Source organism: Megalobrama amblycephala, linkage group LG2 (genome assembly GCF_018812025.1).
Source record: "Megalobrama amblycephala isolate DHTTF-2021 linkage group LG2, ASM1881202v1, whole genome shotgun sequence".
In the NCBI taxonomy this organism is placed as follows: Eukaryota; Metazoa; Chordata; class Actinopteri; order Cypriniformes; family Xenocyprididae; genus Megalobrama; species Megalobrama amblycephala.
This window is the reverse complement of record NC_063045.1, coordinates 21440755-21459920: the sequence shown is the minus strand read 5'-3', so window position 1 is coordinate 21459920 and position 19166 is coordinate 21440755. Positions and strand designations below refer to the sequence as shown.

The following is a 19166-nucleotide window of genomic DNA, read 5'->3' as shown; positions in this document are numbered from 1 at the left end:
TTTTACACACTTTGTGTTTAAGTCCTCCACTTTTTTTTTCACAAAACCTTTGCTCTCTAGAAACCCAGTTGGTTTGGGTTAAAATTCGTTGAAGTTCAACTATTAACATTATAAAACACTGAACTAATACCAACCTATGAAACTAAATTAAGAAAATACATCAGAAAAATTGAGAATGTTGGACAAAAAACTACTTGATTTTGCAGTGTTGCCTAATGCCTGTTAAACCTCTTGTATTTAACCAGAAAGAACACACATGAACGAATAACTGTAACTATAGGTTACTGCCTCTGAAATAACGCAACATGCAGTATAACATTGACGTTTTCTGGCTCATCCTGGACTGAAGCACAGGTTCTAATCTCCAGCACAATGGTGACCCACAAAACACATGAGAGAAACCCTCTAAATCTGAACAGAACAAGAAACACTAACAGATCTCTCAAGATCTCAGCATCTTCACTTATTACAATCCAGACTTTATTTCATATTAAAGGTGCCCTAGAACTTTTTTTTCTTTTTGTTATAACTCAGTTAAAACAGCTCAAACAAAACCTAATATTAAAAAGTCAAGGGTCAAGAGCTCAACTAAAACAAACCCTGACCTTGATGATGGTAACTTAAAAATTGTGATTTTCTCCTTTGGTGATTCTGCTTGTTATCATCAGGTGTCTTCAATAATGCTCAATCATCACTCAATTAATCACTTATTTATCTCATTAATGCTTCAGTGGGTGGAATAAAAATATGGCAGGACTTTTACTCTTTTACCCCTTTTCCACCAAGGCAGTTTGAGTGCTGGTTCGGAGCCAGAGCCTAGTTTCAAATCAGTTCTTTGTCTTTCGACACACAAAGCACCAGCTCCGAACCAGGAAAAGTGGTTCGTAAGTAGCACCAAAACGTTGCTGGGCTAGAAGTAAGAACCGCTTGCGTCAGGGGCTGGGGGCGGGGTTACCGTGACCAACAAGAAACTTGTGACCGCCATTTTTGAAATAGCAGCTAATCGAGCTAATAGCAGCTCGATTGTAATCTCCGTCTATATACAAATTACGGCGAGCCGTGTTTGGATGCCGATGTAGGTTCGCAAAGCCATGAGCATCAACAGTAGTGAAGCATCCGCGATTGTTGATAGAAGGCTTGTTCGAGATGCATCGGAGCAGCGCGGACCGATTCGGCGGGTGCCGCGGGAGCGTTTGTAGAGCATACGACTCCTTGTACTTTTGGATCGTTCTCGCGGAGTTTTGATGTCATGCGCCGATCACTTTGCGAGAAGCCGATGCATCTCAAACGAGCCTGGTGTGTTTGTGTTTGGCGCTGCAGCGCTAGCTTTGCTGTGAAATATGAGATGTATACAGTGACGCAAGACCTGGTTCTGTGCTGGCTCTCTAGCCTGTGGAAAGGCAAACTGGTTCTTAGAAGGCTCGTCAGTTGAACCAACTCCGAACTGGCACTAGCACTAGCTCTGAACTAGCACCTGGTTCGTGCTGGTGGAAAGGGGGTATTTGACCCCTGGATTACCCACCTCTGATTAGAAATGAGCCGATTCAGGGCTACTGGCCCTTTAAATCTCGTGCTCCACGACCCAAGAGCTCGCGACAAACAACATAAAAAAAAGTTCAAACAGCTGATATAACCCTCAAAATGGATCTTTACAAAGTGTTCGTCATGCAGCATGTCTAATCGCGTAAGTACAGTGTTTATTTTGATGTTTACATTGATTCTGAATGAGTTTGAGGCTGTGCTCCGTGGCTAATGGATAATGCTACACTGTTGGAGAGATTTATAAAGAATGAAGTTGTGTTTATGCATTATACAGACTGCAAGTGTTTAAAAATGAAAATAGCGACGGCTCTCTTGTCTCTGTGAATACAGTAATAAACGATGGTAACTTTAACCACATTTAACAGTACATTAGCAACATGCTAACGAAAGATTTAGAAAGACAATCCGCTTGTTAAATCGTGACGTAAGGAACGCCGTTTCCGGGTCCAAGCCTCGACTCGACTCGTTTCACTTGAGAATGCCATCGACAGCCGTTTATGAGCGCTATTTATTCATTTTAAACATCAATCATTTTAAAAAGTTAAACATTTTAAAAACTTACAGTCTACACAACACTTTCCGTGCTTACAGCGTCACAGATATTAATATTTTAACGATTTATAAATAAAAGCCCTTTTTATTTCTTTTCTAAGAACAACTTTTGATGATTAAATTATTTTGAAAAAAAAGCTGGATCTTCTGCTGTAGAGTTACAGTACTGCTGTAATCAATAATGTAAATCTAACTCAGAGACTGGGCTCTAAATGAGTTCAGATCAAATAATGATTATGTGAAAACAACCAACACCACCTGATCATCTTTTCTCTTTGCTTGTCTGGCTGTTATAACTCAGTTACAGCAGCCCAAACAAATTCCAATATTAAAAAGTGAAGGGTCAAGAGCCCAACTAAAGCAAACCATGACCTCTGTGATGGTGGCTTAAAAATTGTGATTTTCTCCTTTGGCGATTCTGCTTGTTATCATCAGGTGTCTTCAATGATGCTCAATCATCACTCAATTAATCACTTATTTATCTCATTAACTTTAACAGCGCTTCAGCGGGTGAAAAAAAAAATATAGCAGGACTTTTACTTTCTGACCCCTGGACTATACACCTCTGCCGCGAACGGATCCGTATCGGAGTCCACTTGCGCGCAGTGGCGGATCTGTAACGAAGGCGGATCGCGGACCCCGCCTTGACTCCGCGCTGCATCCGCTCCGCATCCGCAATTAAAACCTTACCTCCGCGGCGGGTCCGTTTGGGACCCGCAAATTGATACAACCGTTACGCCTGTTTCACACATAATCCGTCTGCAGTGCGTGTGCGGTCCGTATGCAGTGCGTATGTGTTGCTGAAGCAGGAAGCGGCCATTGTGCTTTCACACAGTACACGTTTGCAGTGCGCTACGAGACTGTTCGAGTTTAATATTTACTAAAAATATTTACTATAAAATAAAAATTCATCAAAATTGTAACGTGTACTCCAGATTTATATTTATACATTATGTACACTTTCAACATACTTATTTAGATGTACAATGATACATTAAGACGTTTTATAACTACTTCACCGTCTGCCCTATATAAATGACATGTAGCATACTAATTAGACATACAAATGTATGTACAACGAGCTATTTAATGCGTAAACTTAAATATATACACCTACATGCTAATGACATTTAGCTGCAAAGTGACGACCCCCCCCAGCCTGACGAAACTGCTTCCCATGCCTTTTCCTTCGCATTCAAATCTTTGTACAATACATTCTGCGGGTCATACAGAATTTTATGTTTTTCCACCTCAACGATGAGACGAGTGTCATCCATGTCACCTTGTTTTTGAATAGGTTGGTTTAGGTCCGCCTGTCACGTCATTGCCTGCTGGGATGCGAGTTTCCCTCCAACGATGGGGAAAAACATATCTGATCGCATTATGCAAGTAAACACTGTTCATTTTTTTTTAAATAAAATAATTGTTTTTAAATGATACAACTGAACTGTGAAACTGAAATGTTTCCTTTTGGCATGAATATAGCTTGTTGCTGGCGTTAAATCATTAAAAAAAATAAAAAATTCTTTATGTAATATACTAAATGTACAAAGTAGTTTAAATGTGCATAATTTCTTTTTTTTTTTTTTTTTACAATTTCAGGTCAATCCATGTTCATTTTGCCCACACACAATCTGCACTTGCAGCACAGCAAAAATAGACTCGGTACGTAAACGATCGCTGCACTGCTGCAGACGCACCGCTCCTGGAACGCAATGACGGACCGCAACCGCGTGCAGTGTGAACGCTCTAATCCGTTAACATGGGTGCGTAAAAAAATATGCAACGCATACGCACTGCAGACGGATTATGTGTGAAACAGGCGTTACAGTAAAGGCGCGTCCGCGGATCCGACATGGGTCCGCTCAAGGCCCGCTGATTGACAGTAGAATTTATGGCGTCGCCCGGAGGCGGATCTGATCCTCTGGGCGGTGTCAAAACGAATGTGACAGTCACGCGGATTTGGCGACTTGAATGCGGATCCGCATAGGAGTCCCCTGCTGTGTGGGATGGATTTGCAGTTATCATTTTGTGTCAAAATGTTGGATTTTGAAGTAAAATCATACCGTATATATTGTATTGTTATATATTATGTTGACAACTCATCAATTAAATATTTTCGATCTTATATTCTGCATAATTGTGTGTTTTTAAATAAACAACACTGACAAAAACTATACTATAATGACATCCAAGTTTTACATTTCCAACTTTTTTTCCTCTCTCTCTCTCTTTTATTTATTTATTTATTTTATTTGAAATAAGGATGATCATCTCCCACTGAGCAAATTACGTCCAGAAGACGTCTTTTTTAGGTCTTGTCTCAGGTTGAAAAGACATCCACTGAGGGGCCAGAATGAAAGTTTTTATGACGTCTTTTTTTGACGTCTTCTGGACATCCGATATAGACGAACACGCAGAATCACCAAAGGAGAAAAATCACAATTTTTAAGCCACCATCGTGGAGATGAGTGTTTGCTTTAGTTGGGCTCTTGACCCTTGCCTTATTAATATAAGAGTTTGTTTGGGCAGTTAACTGAGTCATAACAGCCGGACAAATAAAGAGAAATGATCAGGTGTTGGTTATGGTCTCACAAATAACCATTATTTGACCTGAACTCATGAAGAGCCCAATCTCTGAGTTAGATTTATATTGTTGATTACAGCAGCACTGTGATTCTACAGTAGAAGATCAGCTTTTACAATATGATTCAAATGATTTCAGAAAAGGTGTGTTGAACAAAAAAAAATACTAATTTTAGGCACACACAGACATCAAGAATCATCCTGTGAATCACAACAGTGGTGACCATCAAAAAGCATGTTGCAGTGCATTCTGGGAGCCACCAATCAAAATTCATCCACGGCTCCCATCATGCATTGCTGCATGAATAAATTATGAGCTTAATTGTCTTAGTAATTTCCTTTATTCTCATATTTTATTTTGTTCTGTTTATGTGACTTTTTAGTAGCTTGTTTTCTAATGTTCAGAGTTGATCTGTTGATCAGAATATGTTGCTTGTCACCGTCGTTGAGATTCACAGGCTGATTCTTGATGTCTGTGTGTGCTTAAGAGAAAAAATTGTTATTATGTGAAATCTTTCAGATTATATTGATAAAGCTGATCTTGTGCTGTAGAATCACAGTTCTGCTGTAATCAATAACATAAATCTAACTCATAGATAGGGCTCTAAATGATTCAGGTCAAATAATGATTAAGTGAAAACATAACAAATACCTTGATCATTTCTCTTAACTTGTCTGGCTGTTGTGACTCAGTTAACAGCCCAAACAAACTCTAATATTAATAAGGCAAGGGTCAAGAGCCCAACTAAAGCAAACACTCATCTCCACGATGGTGGCTTAAAAATTGTGATTTTTCTCCTTTGGTGATTCTGCGTCTTCGTCTATATCGGATGTCCAGAAGACGTCAAAAAAAGACGTCATAAAAACTTTCATTCTGGCCCCTCAGTGGATGTCTTTTCAACCTGAGACAAGACCTAAAAAAGACGTCTTCTGGACGTAATTTGCTCAGTGGGCTAGCTCATATGAGACAACAACAACAGTTTGAGCACAGTCAGTGGAATACTTTAAGGGTCAAACTCTTCTGCATCTGTTTTTTTTTTTTTTTATCAGTTCAATAGATTGCTCAATTCTGCAATGGCAGTTACAAATATATTTCACAATGACTGTACTTTTGCAATGTTTGAAAGTTTGAAAGTGTTCTGAATCTTCTTCAATTTCACTAATTTCCAATGCTCTATGTGACAGATTCATTCACCACATAATCATACTTTATAATTTGATCAAGAAGAACATGAGCCAGTGAAAACATTAACAGAATTAAAGAATTCAGAGGTGAACATGGCAATTATTTTGGACACTACCCTTTGCTTCTTGTTTATGTGTTGCATAAATATGACTCAAGAAGTCTGACTTTTTTTTTTTTTTTAATTTACAGGAAATTATACTTGTGCACAGAGTGGTCTGATGTAAGAAAGACCTCTTTTTGTGCTGTTTTTTACTTTAACTTTTTTGTTGGTTTCTTTATATTTATTTTATTTATTTTTTTTACATTTATTAGCTGCTATGAGAAGTCAAGCCCTAGCACAGATGTGAGTGTGACTGCATCAGACAACACAGAAGAGGGATGTTATGGTGATGTTATTCACTTTGAGTGTGTATCTGCTGCATAGCTGGAGTTTGCAGACCAGAGCCAATGATTTTGTTTGAGCTATGATTTTTTTTTTTTTTTTAAATAATAGAATTTATACTTTCTTATCAAATCAAAGAAGTTGGATCTTTCTGTCAGGACCACTGTCATCAAAGATGATTGACAATAAGCATTCCCTGCCCATCCATGCAGCCTAGCATAGATAAGAGCAGAGCTCACTGCATGAAAAGAGGTGTATACAGACCTGGGACCTCATGTATAAAACTTTCCATAAATTTCATCCTCAAAGTATGCGTACACACAAAAGCCAGAACACAAAAGTTTTCAGATTTATAAAACCATTTGCATGCCATATCCTGCGCAATATTCCCTTTATAAAACTCCAGTCAGCGGAGGATTGTGCGTACATGCATCTCCACCCCGTCACCTACCCAGAATATCCATATATGGAGCTTACAATGCCTAGTTTTACCATGCATAATGTCATATATAATTTCCATATGAATAGTCCCTTCCACCATACCATGTTCAACGGTACAAGACATATGAAAATATGACTATAAATGCCATTTTTGCCATCACATTACATGACTAAATATCATTCACACACACACACACACACCCTGTCTGCCATTGTCTCTACATTGTCAGAAATAAGGGTACAGTATGAGTCCATTTCTGTCCCCCAAGGTACAATCTACACTAACGTACCCCATAGGGCTTATTATTGGACCTCAAGGTACATGTTTGTACCTTTTTGAAGGTCAAAAAGGTACATATATGTTTCCAAGCATTAAAAGGTACATATATGTACCGTTTCTTTTAAACGTTAAGGTACAATATCAAGAGACAGCCTCTGCTAAGCCTTTTTTTTTTTTTGTAAAAGTTGTTGTTTAAAGATTTTAATGATATATATAATTTATATATAATTTATATATCATTAAAGATTTTAATGATATATAAAGTTGTTGTTTAAAGATTTTAATGATATATCATTAAAATTTTTACAAACAACTACTTTTACAAAAAAAAAAAAAAAAGGGCTTAGGAGAGGCTGTCCATCTTGCCGGGTGTTAAAAAGTAACACTGAAGCAGTGTTAAAGTTAATGAGATAATTGATTGATGATTGAGTGGTGATTGACAATTAGTGGTGACACCTGATGTTAATAAGCAGAATCACTGAAGGAAAGAGAGAAAAAAGGTGTTAATTAATGTTTTATGGAATGTTTCATTTCAAGTCACCATGAAAGAGGTCAGCGTTTGCTTTAGTTGGGCTCTTGACTCTTTACCTTTTGTTGTTAAATTTTTTTTTTGGCTGCTCTAACTTTGTGTTTGTAAAGCACATTTGTTATGTTCAGAGAAAATAGGATCTGGTCACAATATAATTTGGTTATGATATAATCATCATGGAATGGCCTGATGTCGTTTAGAGTCTAAATGTCTGACTGTGTGCTTGATGTGTAGCTTTAGTATTAATGATTGTAGTCCTGTGATTTTACAGTTTGAGATCCAGCAGCATGTGTAATACAGCGTTTTTAGTAATTCACGTGGATCCATGTGAATGGGGATAGTTTTAAAAACAATGTCATCTGTACAAAAAAGAAACTTTTCTGTTTAGTACATCATTGTTGTGTAAACGTACTCTAAGAGATTCTTGGAATAAAACTTTTTTTTTTCTTCTTTTTTTAATAAAAAAGTTTTTGGTGCTGTTGATTGACAACTCATGTTGATTGAAAGATGTTCCCACTGTCTCCACGACTTCACCCAAACCCTTTTCTTTCTTTTTTTTCCTGTGAATTTTCTGTCAGAATCATTCCAAACACTTTCATCGCAATATCTTCCTGCCTATCATCTGCCATGTTTATTCTGAAGTCTCGAGAGATTTTGTGAGATTTCTCGTGTTCACAGTCGGGACTTTATCATGGCAAACCACACACTATAGGAGCAAAATGGTTAAATCTAAGATTAGTGTCCTCATGTTTGTGATCTCTCACATTTTGAAAATCTAAGATTTTAAAAATATTTTAATGTGTATCCAGCTTAAGGGCGTACTGAAGGCTTAGGCATGAACAAACAAAGGGAATGAATGAGCTAATTAACAAGACACAGGTGAATATAATGACAATTAGACAACTCAGGACCAGGAGTCCATCCACACGGAGATGAGTTTAGCTGTATACATAAAAATCTTATCGGTGATTCGTCCAGACAGATCTGGCGTTTTGGGAGGCTGAATCTGCTATTTTTTGAAACCAAATCCCAGAGTGGATCAATCTGAAAATTACATCCTTGCATTTTCGTGTGTATAGCCAAGCCAATCTGTATATTTTGTAAAGAGGTGATTAAAAAAAAATTCTACTAAATTCTATAAAAATTCTATAATCTATTTTTAAAAATGTTGACCCTATTCATTGAACGTGCCAAAACTCAGCTACCACATGACAAACATTTACCTTTAAAATGAAAGACCTTTGAGTTTAACATTTCAGTGTTTACCAAAAGTCCACAGTGTAAGATCCAGTAAATGACATCCAGTATTTACGGTTTAAAAAGGCAAACTTTTTCTTTTTTCAGTGTGAGATAAGGAAGATCATTTAGGTCATCTAGCAGACAACAACAGTTTTAGTCATTCAGTTTTAGTTCAGATACTTTAAGGGTCAAATTCTCAAAGTTATTTGTTTTGCAATGTTTGAAACATTGAAATATGTGAATATTTTAAAACTCTCATCTCACTCATTTCTGTAGTTATTTACATTGTCCTAAGGGACAGATTAATTAATCTAATAATTTTCTTCTTTAAATGTAAATAACACTAGTCAGCGAAAAAAAAAAAAAAAATCTAACAGGTTTACCTGTGAAGCACAGTATGTGTACACATAAAATATTTTGGAACTTTCTTTTTGCTTCCTGGTTACATAAATGTGATTTAAGAAGCTTGTCTTTTTGTCCTTTAATTTGTCCGAATGACAGAAAAGCTACTTGTGATGTGAACTCAAAATGAGATTTTTTGTAAATATTCTTGACTTTTTACTTTTGGTTGTTTTTCTTTAGTTGTGCACAAAGTGAAGGCAAGTTAATATTTTTGATGATGTTGTTGTTCATCTTAATGTCCTTTTCAATTACATTTAATTGACTTGAATTTAAATGTTAACATTTTATAAAGCAGGTCCCAAAACTCAAATCCATTTGTGAAATAGACTCATGATGAGACTGAAAGTGAACTGCATGATACAGATTAGATTATCACTGTATTTTGATTCAGTTGACATCTGTAAACATCAGACAGAATTACTTTTCTTTTAAACAAAATATCTGGTATAATAGAGTTTTCATTTTGATCCCTTATCATACAAAAAAGAAACAGAAAACAAAAGTTACAGTCATTTGTGAAATGAGAGTTCAAAATGAGAGTTCCTGTACAAATCATCAGCTTTTCCTGTTTTCTATTTTCTGTCACTGTTGTGCGAGGTCAAGGTGAGTTTATTCATTTTTAATATGCAGAATATTATCCATATTATAATCACACCCAACATTTACCTTAAATGATTTTAAAAAGTGTCGACTAGTATCTATAGATACATGTATAGATTAAAGATACTTCACTGCTGGCAAAATGGGCTTTCAATAAAACTTGGCTGCCTATTCAGTAGAAAGGAAGGAAAAATAAAATCATTGATATCTGACTAGTAAAAACCTGTTGTTTTTTTTTGTTTGTTTTTAAAAAAAAAAAAAAAAAGCTGTTGTCTTCCTTTTGGGCAAATAGGAAAACTTCAACACCCATAATGCACTGGGCATGTTGCCATCAGAGTCAAATAACACCTTGCTTTAGTAGGAAATACTCCTTAGCAATTTTTTGGCCATAATGGTCTCGGCTTGTATTGTTTCTGGGAAGAATTCAAAGTGTAAATGTTTAGCAGGAGTGAGTTGGTCCGTGTACCTTTGAACAATTTGTTTTCTTTATTTTGTCTTATAAACGGAAAAATTAAGAAACCATTCATTTATCACATATTCGACCAGGGTTCGAATTACAAAGTGTCTTTCGGGGGAGCCCGATTTTCCGATCCTCCCTGACTGACTTTAACGCTTTTGGTGCATGTTAGGGCATTTAAAACAATAGGTTTACAGTAAACCTATTGTTTACTTAGTAAACCGTTTACTTTAAAACGCAAGCGTCAGTCAGTGTTGTCAGTGTTAGGGCAAACAGCTCTGTCCACGGTTCTGAATCAACCGCGCTTAGGCCTACATCATGCAAATCATGATAAAAAAAACAGAATAACTCACATAACAATAAAAATACATCAATATTAAATAGGATTAGGGCCAATCCTCACAAACGCACAGATCAAGTAAGTAATTCCATGATTCTTACCTTAAATCAGAAGTGACCACAGAGGCCTGGGGTCTTCTGTCTTTGCTTTCCGTCCTGTAACCCAGGATGTTGAGGGTCGGTGACCGGCTTTAATCCAAGATGATACAAAAGGCAGAGGGTCAAATTGCTCCAAAGGGGGTCCATTCAGATCCACGAAGAGAAGCGAGGAGAGGCTTTGTTCACGCAACTTGTTGCGATACTTGCTGTCAGTAGAATTCACGGCAAAAAATCCCCTCTCACACTCAGCTGAGGACGGCAAGTAGGTCAGACTTGCTGTTTGAAGTTTGACAAGCGTTTTCCCTGGTGCTCTGTTTTGCAATTTAAAGTCCCGGAACTCCTCGACAGCCTCTCGGGCCGGTTCTCCCAGTGTTTTTGCCAATGCTCGAACCTCAGTTTCCCCATATAGGATACGGGCGCTATGTTGCTGTGGCCAAAAGCGTTTATCCAGCGGTTTCAGCATCTGGACAAGGTCCGGTTCGGGCAGTCTCTTCTTTAGGCTGTTGATAATACACTCAAAAAAATGATTCAGGCCCTTCATAGATATGACACATTTAAATTTAATTCACTTTACTTAAACATATCTAATTAGGAGTAATACGTATTTATATTTAATGAGTCTAACATAAAATATTTAAATAGTTTAATCTATGAAATTTATTTAAATTTGACCAACTAAATTTAATTACATTTGGGAAATGGAAGTGCACTCAAAAAAATGATACATTGTATTTACTTAATTTTTTTATGTCAACAGGTTCCACGTAACTTGGTTATGTTGCATGTAATTAACATTATTGGTTTCAGTTAACTTATATTTATTACATAAGGTTAACTCAATGCCATTTAGTTGAATCAGGCAGAGGTGGGAAGTCCAGGGGTCAGAGAGTAAAAGTCCTGCCATATTTTTATTCCACCACTGAAGCATTAATGAGATAAATAAGTGATTAATTGAGTGATGATTGACCATTATTGAAGACACCTGATGATAACAAGCAGAATTACCAAAGGAGAAAATCACAATTTTTAAGACACCATCGTGGAGATGAGGGTTTGCTTTAGTTGAGCTATTGATCCTTGTCTTTTTAATATTGGATATTGATTGGGCAGTTTTAACTGGATTAAAACCAACCAGACAAGCAAAGTTAAACGATGATCAGGTGGTGTTGGTTATGTTTTCACATAATCATTATTTGATCTGAACTCATTTAGAGCCCAATCTCTGAGTTAGATTTACATTATTGATTACAGCAGCACTGTGATTCTATAGCAGAAGATCAGCTTTATCAAAATTTTTTTTTTTTTTTTTTTTTTTTTTTAGAGATGTTGTCCTTATCACACAAAAAAAAGCTTTATTTTAGGCACACACAGACATCAAGAATCAGCGTATGAATCTCAATGACGGTGACAAGCAACATATTCTGATCAACAGATCAACTCTGAACATTAGAAAACAAGCTACTAAAAAGTCACAGAAAAACAGAAAAATTTAAATAGTGAGAATAAAGAAAATTACTAAAACAATTCAGCTCATAATTTATTCATGCAGCAATGCATGATGGGAGGCATGGATTAATTTTGATTGGTGGCACCCAGAATGCACTGCAACATGCTTTATTATTCTCACCACTGTTGAGATTCACAGGCTGATTCTTGATATCTGTGTGTCTAAATAAAACTCGTTTATTTACATCAGAACTTTAAAAAAAAAAATTTGTATTGATAAAGTTGATATTCTGCTGTAGAATCACAGAGCTGCTGTAATCAATAATGTAAATCTAACTCAGAGATTGGGCTCTAAATGAGTTCAGTGATTCAGATCAAATAATGATTATGTGAAAACATAACCAACACCACCTGATCATCTTTTAACTTTGCTTGTCTGGTTGGTTTTAATGCAGTTAAAACTGCTCAATCAATATCTAATATTAAAAAGACAAGGATCAAGAGCTCAACTAAAACAAACACTCATCTCCATGATGGTGTCTTAAAATTATGTAATAAATGTAAGTTAACTGAAACCAATAATCTTAATTACATGCAACGTAACCAAGTTACGTGGAACCTGTTGACATAAAAAAATTAAGTAAATACAATGTATCATTTTTTTGAGTGCACTTCCATTTCCCAAATGTAATTAAATTTAGTTGGTCAAATTTAAATAAATTTCATAGATTAAACTATTTAAATATTTTATGTTAGACTCATTAAATATAAATACGTATTACTCCTAATTAGATATAAGTAAAGTGAATTAAATTTAAATGTGTCATATCTATGAAGGGCCTGAATCATTTTTTTGAGTGTAGACTGATTGAACTGAAGACGGTTTATCTTCGGCCTGCTCTCTGAAAGCTCAACATCTTTGAACAGGCCAGTCGATATGCGTTGTTCGGCTTTTTGTGTGGATTTTCCTCCACTTGCTTTCATGGCTGTCAAGACGTCAATGGTCTGCTGAATGTGGCAACTTGCATCAACTAAAGATGTTTGTTTGCGTTGCAGTTTTAGCGACAGATTTTGTAATTCTCGCAGGACATCCTTCATACATGCCAAATCAGCCAAAAAACCTGTGCTTGTAAGGAGTTTGTGCAGGCCCCTGAATTTCTGCCTCTCTGTGTCGCAGCGAGATGTGTCTTCTATGGCTGTTCTGAATTGGTGCGCCAGTGCAGGATAATCGTTCCATACTGCCTTCACAGTGCGAAAACTACTAGCCACCCAACGAATTGTAAAGATTTGACCTATTTTTAGGATTTGCATGTTCAAACCTGTAGCTGCCTCCTGGAGCAAACGGGCGTTTTTTGATGACTGGTTATAGAGGGCGTAAAGTTTTGAGATAAAAAACTCAAATTGGTTACATCCAGCTACTTCCTTAAGTGAGTCTTTGACAGCTAACTCAAGTCGGTGAGCTAGACAGTGTATTGACTGAACTTTGGGAAAATCTTGTTTGAGTTTAGTGACGAGTCCGCCGACTCTGCCCGTCAGTACCGCTGCTCCATCCGTTGCAATGCAGATGAGATTTTTTCCCAGAAACTCATCATCCAGTCCCGCTTGTCTCAAGCTGTTCCTCAAACTTTTGTACATCGATTCGGCATCCGTGCCTTCTGAAAGCTCAACGATATCTAAAAAAACATTATCCACTTCCCCCGTTCCTGTCATGTCACACCGCACATAAATGATCATATAAGCCAGGCCATGAACTGTGCTCTCATCTATCGTGATACTGATTCGTGATCCCAGTTCTTTTATTTTTGAAACAAATTTAGCTCTCATTTCACTGGCGATATGTCCGATTATTTCAGCACAAGCATGGTCTGATTTGTGCACATTTCCCACGTTTGCACCATTAAGTTTTTGAAGGGACATTACAGCAGGGAGCTTTCTGTAGGCCATTTTTTCCTTGGCCACCATATAAGCAGATCTGAAAGACGTAGCTGTTTCTTGCATTAAATTAGCATTTACTTCAAGTACCTTGTTTGGGAGCACATCCTTTTCCTTCATCTCCGAAATCTCAACCGCTCTTTTGTGTGCCAAACTGTCCCGATGCTTGTAAATCTTTTTCCGCAGGTTATTCTGTGACTCGCTGCTGACCTCTCCATTCATCCATTCCTCTGACAGATGTACTCCCGTTGCTCTTTCGGCGAGCAACAGGCTTTTTGCCTCCATGCATACTGTACATCCTAACTTCTGATTTTTGGAGTAGAGCCATGTATTCCTGATTCTCCACTCACTCCATTGCTTTGTTGTCCAGTTGAAAGGTGTTGCATGATCGCCTGGTCCGCTGCAGGTCGCAGCGGTGGTTTCTGGCGCCAAAGTCTCGCTATCCTCGGTGCTGGTGCTGTCACTAGCAGCAACTTTTAGCGGCGGCGGCGCCGACGGTATCACCGGCAAGCTAGTTGTAGCTGGTGCGCTGTCATCACTCCTCTTCGTTTGTTTTGTAAATCCAAATTGACTGAGGTTTGGCTGCTTTCTTTTTGACATTCTTATTAGTATCCACAGAGTGTTCCAAAAAACGAATAAAGTATGTTTTGAACTTGAAGTTAAGCTAACATTCAAATACCAACTCAGTGAGAAGTTCAAGTGGTGACGTAAACGTAGTAATTTCAGTGCAGCGCCGCCACGCATGGATGGTCACAGCAGGAGACGGCGGAAAATAGTGTTCGGAAACAGTAATGCAATGAGCGAATAAACACACAACATTGACACATTTTTAATATCATCATTTATTTCAGGAACCTTAATGTACAGAAAATCTAAATCTATATGCGACACAAAAAATGGACAGTGTTTTAGAGTTCTCCCTAAATGTCTCAAAGTAGGCTTTCAGGGGAGCCCAGGTCCTTTTCAGGGGAGCCGAGCTCCCCTTAGCTCCCCCGTAATTCGAACCCTGTATTCGACCCTCCTCATGAGAATAAATAGACAAATCTTGAGTCATTTTTTCATATTTTTATTTTTGTTTTAAATCACACTTTGTTCTAATCCACCAAATGGAAAAACAATAAAACCAAAATGGATAAACAGGTTGAATATTCAAACTCTACATGGGCGGGAATAAAACAAAAGCGTTAATGATGATAGGATTATATATATGAATGTAATTCATCTTTTTTTTTTTAAGAATTTATTACAAACAGATTTCTGGGCATTTCTTTGTTTTTTCACAGCTGATGTATTTTGCTTGCTTTAAAAGAACTGTCTCTTGTTTAGTAAAGGTTTTTTTTGTTGTTGTTGTTTTTTTGAGATTGCAGTCTTTTTCTGCTGCCATTGTTTTCCTTGGATTTGCTTCTCAATTCCATGCAATTTTAAGATTTTCTTGGTTCATTCCATGTTTTCTAGGCAACCTCTCTCATGATAATTCAGTTTAGCACAGTTGGTTTTAAATGAATCTAGTTTATTTTGGGGCAGTTTCCCGGACAGAGATTAGTCCTATAATAAAATGGCATATGTTGTTGTAAAGAAGTGAGGTCATGGCTTATATGCTGATATTGTCATTGTGAGATGGCCTGATTGTATCCAAAGCAACTGATCATATGTTTAGTCATTTGTACATTTTGGTTTTGCATTAGCAACCCTGCGAAACCACAACATGAGAAGTAAGTGCTGCTGTAAACAGATATACTGTTTAATTTTAAAACCATGTTTTAAAATTAAAAAAATTGAACTACTGCATTACTTAGACACACACAGACATCAAGAATCAGCATATGAATCTCAACAATGGTGATAAAAATAAGATGTTTCATGCTACAATGCATGCTGGGTATCACCATATGACAAAACTCCCATCATGCACTGCAGTATGAATAATTATTGTCACCACTGTTGAGGATTGTATGCTATATTTTCTTGTATAAGCCTGAGCTGTAATAGCTGCTCATTTTTAGCACTGAAGTATTATGGTGGCATTTATTTAATGCAATTTTTTGATAGCTGAATCTCAGTCAAGAAACTAAAGAGAACGAGACCTCTTTGTGATGCTTATTTGAAATGGCTTTCAAGCTGCAAATTTAGGTGGATCTGCACCTTTAGCCTTTTGATTCGGCAATGCTTTGCAATAGTGAAACACTATTGCAATTGGTCAAACACAAATTATTTTAAGAACATAAAAAAAGGTCAAGACCCCAACTAAAACAAACCCTGACCACCACGATGGTGGCATAATTTATTGACCAATAAAACACCAACATTTAAACCTCTGTTAATTCTCAATAAGAAATTATTTAGACATGTGACAGAAATAAAGTCAATATGGTTAGTAATAAGTAATCAGATCTTTTAATCAGATCTTGAGAGATTTAATGTCTTTTACCTTCAGTTGATTTCAATTAAATGGTTTTGGCTGAAGTCACTTGTAGTTCTTGTGTTTCTCTTTTCTTCAGTTATTCTGCTTGTTAACAGCAGGTGTTCATCATTAATGTTCAATCATCCCTGAATTAATAGCTTAATTATCTCATTAACTTTAACTCTGCTTCAGTGTTATTTTAACACTATTCAGAGAGGGACCAAATGTTATCTGAATAGAGTTGATTTAACTCTGTGGATTTTACTGTGAAGGAACCCAAACTCCAACAGGTGACATCAGGTGGCAAACAAGAGGCAAATAGGTGTTAAAATGGAGAAAAAAACCTTGGGAGAAACCAGGCTTAGTCGGGGGGCCAGTTCTCCTCTGGCGAATAGTGCTTTGTTACGATTCAGGTTGCTATCATAAGTCCGATAGGATCGCAACATTCAAAGTATTTATTTCAGTTCCATCCAGTTGAGGATCGTATTCATCACGCCAGTATGGACGGTTGTTGAGGAACTGTGCCACTGGTTGTCATGTTGATGATGTCTTCACAATGGATGATCTAGTTGACTCAATCTCTGCTGATACTTCAGGGCTGCGTTGTGGTCGTGTCAAGGCGCCGGTCCTCGGTCTCATCTGGATACGGCCCGGATTTGGTTGACTACGGTAAACCTTGGGATAAACAGAAAGACTAATATTAGCGTAGATGCCATTCTTCTTCTGATGTAACGAGTACATCTGGTGTTATAGGAAGTGTTCCCGGTTCCGGCTGACCTAATTTTTGCAGCCTAATAATCCTTTAACAGATTTGAAAATATAAATTTATAATGGTTTATGTGTATGCCAGGTTAAAGGTTAACATTAGATGTAACATAAAACCCTAATGTACATAACTGATTAGAAAAAAATGAGAAAAACTAAGAAGAAACAGAGTTATTTCAACAAAAATATATCAAATGTGAAGTGTCACGCAGGGAATTGTGGGAATGTCAATTTACGGTTTTTCACTGTAAATTTTACAATGAATTGTTATTTTTCACTTTCAAAAACTGAATTTAACGGTATTTTACCGTAAAATTACATTAAATGTACCATTAGATCTATTACAGTTATTCACCGTATATAGTACGGAAACTTTCTGTAAACCAATTAACAGTTTTTCACCGCAGCATTTTTACAGTCTTTTACTGTTAAAATCACGGTAATTTTTTACAGTGTAGTTTATAATTTGATTCAAGAAGAATATGAGCCAGAAAAAAAATAATAATTTTAAGCTACATATTTCAGAGGTGAACATGGCAATTATTTTGGAAACTGCCCTTTGCTTCCTGTTCATGTGTTGCATAAATATGACTCAAGAAGTCTGTCTTCTCTACGTTTAGTTGTGCCTACATGACAAATACAAATTGCTGCATCAGATAAGATTTCATTTACAGGAAATATTGCTTGTGCACAGAGTAGTCTGGTATAAGAAAAACCTCTATTTGACTTTGGTAAATGATTAACTTGTTGATCACCAAGAAGGCAAGAGTATCAGAGACAGACCAAAAAAGATAACTGTGAACTGAGCTCAAAATGAGAGTTCCTGTAAAACTCCTTGGCTGCGTCTTTTGGTTGTTTTTCTTTAATTGTGCCCAAAGTCAAGGCAAGTGCTTTTTGTTGTTATTTATTTGAATGTCTTTTTCATTTTGATTTTATTGATTTGAACAAAAATGTTATAATATATGCATTACCCAAAACATTTAACTGTAGCTTTAGAGAGTGTTGACTAGTTGTTCATGTACTTCAGCATTTAATATACACAGTTATGTCTTTGTGTTTAAGGTTTGTGTTTCTCAGAATTTAAGACATTAAATGTGAAAACATAAACCAGTTTAAAAATGCTGATGATGAAACAGTGAAAATGAACTGCTTTACAGGTTAAATTGGTTAAATATGTAAAAAAAAAAAAAAAAAAAAAAAAAAGTATAAAAATGTAAAAAAAAAAAAAAAAGTGTAAAATCATTGTGTTCACAGTTGCAGAGATCACAGATGGGATAAAAATGTCTTAGAAGTTTTCTTTTTTTTTGTTTTTGAATTTCACTCAGTCAAACGGAGAGAAATTAACAATTTGCCTTTATCTTGAGCTTTTTCAAAATCAAATCATTACACACATTTTCATAATGATGACTCAAAAAGATATGAAATCAGAATATTTGATTTTGAATTTTAAACTGTTTCTTCACAGCAAAGCAAAAATTGTGCTCTGATCTATTTTTGGAAAATGGGTTCATACACACCCTGTCCTCCAATGAGGATGAAATCTTTTACACCTGCAAACCGGGTTTTAAACCATTCACTGGGAACTGGTGGGATTCAGTGACATGCAGCAGAGGCTTTCGGTCTGAAGAACCTCGGTGCATCCGTGAGTTTAATTATTGTCAGTCTCATGTGTTAGATGTATGATTCCCAGATAGCAAGCAATGATCAAAACAACGTTAAATCAATATTAACGTGTCAACGTTAACTTCACTGAATCAATATCACTTTTGGTCCGTGTAACGCTTTGCAGTTCTTTGTTCAATTTGCACCATCAAAATAAACCAAATGAAAAGTTGGCTTCAAACTTTCATTTTTTCATTTTTTAGAATAGACCTTTTTCACACTTCCGGGTTTTTGGCTTCCGGAATGGCCCTCGCCGTGCAAAAGTTTTTCCGGTTGCAGTGATAGATAGCCTTGTTCAGAACCAGCTCGGGAATCAAAGTCGTTTT

At 36.6% G+C, this 19166-nt stretch overlaps 3 protein-coding genes across 3 annotated transcripts in view; 1 reads left to right on the top strand and 2 right to left on the bottom strand.

Annotated features, from left to right (window-relative positions):
- The window catches only part of LOC125252949 (complement factor H-related protein 1-like), a 64625-nt gene extending 53294 nt beyond the window's left edge, over positions 1-11331 (bottom strand). The window contains exon 1 of the mRNA XM_048166673.1: positions 10638-11331. The gene's annotated coding sequence lies outside the window, so the exon portion shown is untranslated. The remainder of the gene's footprint in view (positions 1-10637) is intronic.
- Positions 10639-14612, bottom strand: LOC125262658 (E3 SUMO-protein ligase KIAA1586-like). Its single transcript, XM_048181477.1, has 2 exons — positions 12955-14612; positions 10639-11134 (listed from the first exon to the last, which is right to left on the bottom strand). The coding sequence occupies exons 1-2, from the start codon at positions 14610-14612 to the stop codon at positions 10639-10641; spliced, it is 2154 nt and encodes a 717-aa protein (XP_048037434.1).
- Positions 14613-17909: 3297 nt separating this feature from the next.
- LOC125252936 (coagulation factor XIII B chain-like) overlaps positions 17910-19166 on the top strand; it is a 42670-nt gene continuing 41413 nt past the window's right edge. The window contains exons 1-2 of the mRNA XM_048166619.1: positions 17910-18061; positions 18644-18820. Of these exons, the coding sequence (XP_048022576.1) occupies positions 17992-18061; positions 18644-18820 (247 nt within the window). The 5' untranslated portion in view covers positions 17910-17991. The remainder of the gene's footprint in view (positions 18062-18643; positions 18821-19166) is intronic.

Excerpts from the sequence above, each read along its gene's own strand:
- LOC125262658 (XM_048181477.1), bottom strand. The coding sequence starts at position 14,612 with ATGTCAAAAAGAAAGCAGCCAAACCTCAGTCAATTTGGATTTACAAAA. Across the intron at positions 11,135-12,954 it reads CCGAAGATAAACCGTCTTCA|CCTAAAGAAGAGACTGCCCG; the intron begins GTTCAATCAGTC and ends TATTATCAACAG.